Consider the following 4245-nt stretch of genomic DNA (forward strand, 5'->3'; position numbering starts at 1 on the left):
AGATGCTTTCAGGGCTACTCCAGCAAAAACACCTATGTTGTATCAAGATACATTCAGTAATGATTCACTTCAAGGTGTCCACCTCCAAAATAGAATTCCCACTATCAGAAGTTAGTTATTTCAAGATTCAGCTGGAAGCAGTCAGAAAGGGGTAAAGAGAGACTTAAAAGCTGGAGTTACAGCATCCTCACCAGTCCTTTGAGACCTTGATTTAGATTTACATGCCTCACTTCTCACTGAGTCATACTTTAATGGCCTACATCCCTAGTAGTGCCCTTAAACTGGCACTATTACCCTTCTGTTGCAGACAGTACTGTGCAGTAATACAGAGTTCAATATGGATTACCTTCAGGGTGTTCTGGCATGGTCAATGCCAGCCAACTCATATCCATACTAAACTGGCTGGTAATGCTGGAGTTTCTGCTTGAAAATCCAATACATGGAATAGTGCCAATCACCAGAGGCATTTCAATCATCAATTTCTTAGCACCAGGAATATGGATGTACACCTATGTGACAAGCCCCAAACAGAAGAGAAAAACATCATGAGACCCCACTGAATTGCTGCTCCTAGAAGCTACCCTGCTCCTAATACTGCAGATTGTTTAAAAACTACAAGTTTTCCCATCCCAGGTATGTTTAGCTAATAATCTGGCAGCATTCTTTATTTTCCAGCAAATTCCTTCTTTCTGTACCTTGTCTCTAGGTGACATTAAAAAAATACAAAACAGGTTGGCCAAAATAATTATGCACTTGACTTTCAGCCCTATCTTCCTATTTCTGGAAAGAATGACTAAAAGAACCCATTCCCCAGAGAACCTCTGCAAGTCTAAAATTAAGCTGCTGCTTCTTCAGAAACATTTTTCCATTTCCCCATATTACTATGTTTCCATTTCAGAAATCTCCTCACGATCTTCAGTCTCTCACTTATGTGGGATATGACTTTTGTTTACATTTGTTTTTGTTTCCAAATTCAAAACCTAATAGCTGCTCCTAGATTTTTCTCTGTAACTCCTCTTGTTCCCAACTCAGTGCAGTATTCGAGATTATGTACATTTGTAATAGAAATCCAGACTTACAGCTAATGAATATTCTACTCTAATAATACAGCAGTCAAGTATAGAGGGGGATACAGGTGGGATTTTCAGAGTTTTCCCATTCCAGGTATCTGTACTCCCAGAGGCAATATGGTTTCCTCGGACATTGGCAACCATCTGACGGTAAGTTTTTGTCTTCCCACTGGCCAGGTAAGTTTGTGTTTGGAAAATGGCAGCTTTTGGAACAATCAAACGAGAAGAGCAGTTCTCAATTTCTGCATAGATTGGTATGGCTTCCCCTTAAAGACAGAAAAAGTTCAATGAATAACTTGTATTTACCAACTTTCCTCTGGGAGTATCAAAGCATGTTATGCAGCACGTACATCACTGGCAATGTTATGAGAACAATACTTGTTAGTTTCCTTAAGCTCGCTTTTTTTTTTGCAGAGTGGTATCCAAGCAGCATTATAGCCACCTACTACATTTTATGTATAAACAATGATTCGTTTTGAAATGTTAACCATAATGTGAACAAGCTATAAAAGCTTTATTTACAAATTATGCCCCAATCTTCCTTTTATATAGTACTAACTGAAGTAAGGGGCAAGGCAAGATGATTTTTGTTAAAGCAAGTTCATCTAGATCTCAATCTACTACCAAGTAAATGGAACTATTCTTTCAACTATAAAGTGCTGGCTTCACAGAGATGAGGAAAACAACCCTATTAGAGGTTTAATAGTCACATTTTGAAGATAATTACTCTTACCATTACAGTATCCCTTCCTCTCAATTTTGGCACTGAGAGACACTGGCCCAGAGGTGAAAAACCAACAGCCAACCATCTTCTCCTGACTTCTTAGAACAGGTGTCTATAAAATATAAAGTATTTTTCATTTTATGGCATAAAGCTGTCAATCACTTGCAGTTCAATATTATGTACATCAGTTATTGCAATCTAGCTCTAAAATCCACTTGATCTGAACCACTGTACTACTCAATGCAACTGGAGTTTTGCCACCATGTAAAATGGAACCAAGGTTTGGCTATCTGAATGTATGGCTGTTTTAAAAGCCTAGTCTGCATTCAGACCATGTCAGCTAGGTAACAGACACCGGTCTGCATTTGAATATCATCTGTCTTCAAAAAAGACTGATTCAGAAAACTTTACAAGTGTGACTTTTTGAAGGTCTAACAGAGCACTGCAGTATCAGCAGCCCTCTCCTGTACAATAACCTATTATCTGGATATGTTGTCTTCATAGCCCTAACATACAGTGCTAAATATAAAGCCTGTATTCTGCTTACAGATGTCACTGCCAAAATACTTAAGTTCTCGAGAGATTAAAATGTGAGCATATAAAGAGGAAAAAACCCTGCTCAAAACATCTCTTAGCTACATTCGCATCATGATCAAATGTTAAAATTATCCGAGCATTTTAAATAAAATAGAAATTAGTCATTCATATTTTAATGAATAACCATTTAGATCTAGTTGCTATCGTGAAGTGCAAGGTATAATTTTATATTATTTTCATAATATGGGTTGAGATAAAAGAATCCAGCTCATTAGCTTCCATCTTGCCTATTTTCTCATTACTTAATGCCTGATCTTCCTTATTACTCTACAGTATTTCTAGCGATTATTAGAAACTCAATGCTTTAATGTGGCCAAATCTGTCATAAGGAAATAACTGAAAAGATCTCTGAAGCAGCTGCATGCACGCACTTAATGTTAGAAAACGACATGCAAAATGGAAGGATACGTAACATAATGGCCAAAGCATAAATGACAGGCTGGGCATGATTAATACTCTTCTGTAATTACTGTTCCTCAACCTACTATTATTGTGGAGTTTAGGACACTGCAGCCCTGTGAATGTCATTGCTCTGGTAAGAGTAACTACTTCATGCTAGTGCATTATTATTATTAAGCCTTATTTATGCATCTGAAGCCTGCATAACTTTTTGGCAAGAGCATCTCTGCCAGCAGGGATGTAATCAATGGTATTAAAAAAAAAGCCACTCTGTTTGCTATTCACACAACCTAAGATCATCTATTTATAGAGAAAAGCTTAGGGAGCTTATATGCTTTCAGAAGTCAGAAAATGACACTCCAGAATAACACAGAAATGGCTATGGCTGGATGTGAATGCTTCTTGGAAATTATTTTTTTGCAGCTGGCTTTAAAGGGGGGGAGGAGGAGCGGAGCACCCTCTTACCAATAAAGCTGGTGAGCTGACGTCGATATGGCTAATGACCTGAAGCTCTGTCTGTACACTTTGATCAGGTGCTGCAGGCCTCTCCAGAATTGCTTTCACATAGTACTGAACACTGCCATACTTCCCAGTGAAAGAGGTCACCAGAGGTCTGAAACAAGCAGTCATAAAAGCATTACTGTAAGTGTATAATTCAGTTCCAAACATGAACACTTCCTGTGTACATAAACGTTTACCAACTTACAGCTTGTACTTTTAGGGCCTTAGGGAAACTGAAGCAAACAAGGCGTGTTTATGTGGTGGTTGATTAAGACAAACATATAAAGCTGACCTATCTGTTTGATACGACAAAACCCCCATGACTCAAATTACATTAAGTTAATTTTCCACAAGCAGCGTTGTCCAGCACAATCCCTTCAGGTTGGATTATTTAACTTACTCTTGAGGGAGCTGAAAGCTGAACGGAAATTCATGTCTTCCATCTAGAAGAATTAAGCTTTCCTCACCTGTAGGATAAAAATGAATAGTATGTTTTAGTTATTCCATAAATAGAAGAACAAAGCAGGCGCTTTTATAAGTTATTTATGTATAAAAACACCCAGATGCAAGGGCCTAGGAGAAGTTTTTATTGATCCCAGTGGGTTCTGGATTGGAGCCCATGCTTTATTTATGCAGTGATGTGATTTCAGTGAAAAAAATCACGGAAACACGGAGACCTTGAGTTTCAGTTCAGGACTCCAGCCAATTTCTAATCCAAAATGGCTTCTGGAAAGCATAAACTAAGTTTCTTTTCCTGTTCAACAGGGCAGCAATTAATTTACTTTTTCAATTAACAATTAATAAACTAACCTCTGTGCTAAAAAGCTGCAATTCACGGTATTATGAAGTACTATTAATATATATACTTGTAATATATTCATAGAGGGCTCACCATTCCACAGGTTTTAAAGGCCTACATTTACTTTTCCTACAGATAAACTTAAGAAGTCTTTC

At 37.7% G+C, this 4245-nt stretch overlaps 1 protein-coding gene across 1 annotated transcript in view; it reads right to left on the reverse strand.

Moving 5' to 3' along the window:
* Positions 1–3758, reverse strand: part of ARRDC4 (arrestin domain containing 4) — a gene marked incomplete at its 5' end in the record, with an annotated part of 4549 nt that extends 791 nt beyond the window's left edge. Inside the window, 5 exons of the mRNA XM_010184682.1 lie at positions 347–509; positions 1080–1336; positions 1804–1906; positions 3256–3403; positions 3692–3758. Coding sequence (XP_010182984.1) covers positions 347–509; positions 1080–1336; positions 1804–1906; positions 3256–3403; positions 3692–3758 — 738 coding nt within the window. The remainder of the gene's footprint in view (positions 1–346; positions 510–1079; positions 1337–1803; positions 1907–3255; positions 3404–3691) is intronic.
* Positions 3759–4245: the final 487 nt, after the last annotated feature.

This window comes from Mesitornis unicolor, unplaced genomic scaffold (genome assembly GCF_000695765.1).
Source record: "Mesitornis unicolor isolate BGI_N332 unplaced genomic scaffold, ASM69576v1 scaffold12375, whole genome shotgun sequence".
NCBI classification, from domain to species: Eukaryota; Metazoa; Chordata; class Aves; order Mesitornithiformes; family Mesitornithidae; genus Mesitornis; species Mesitornis unicolor.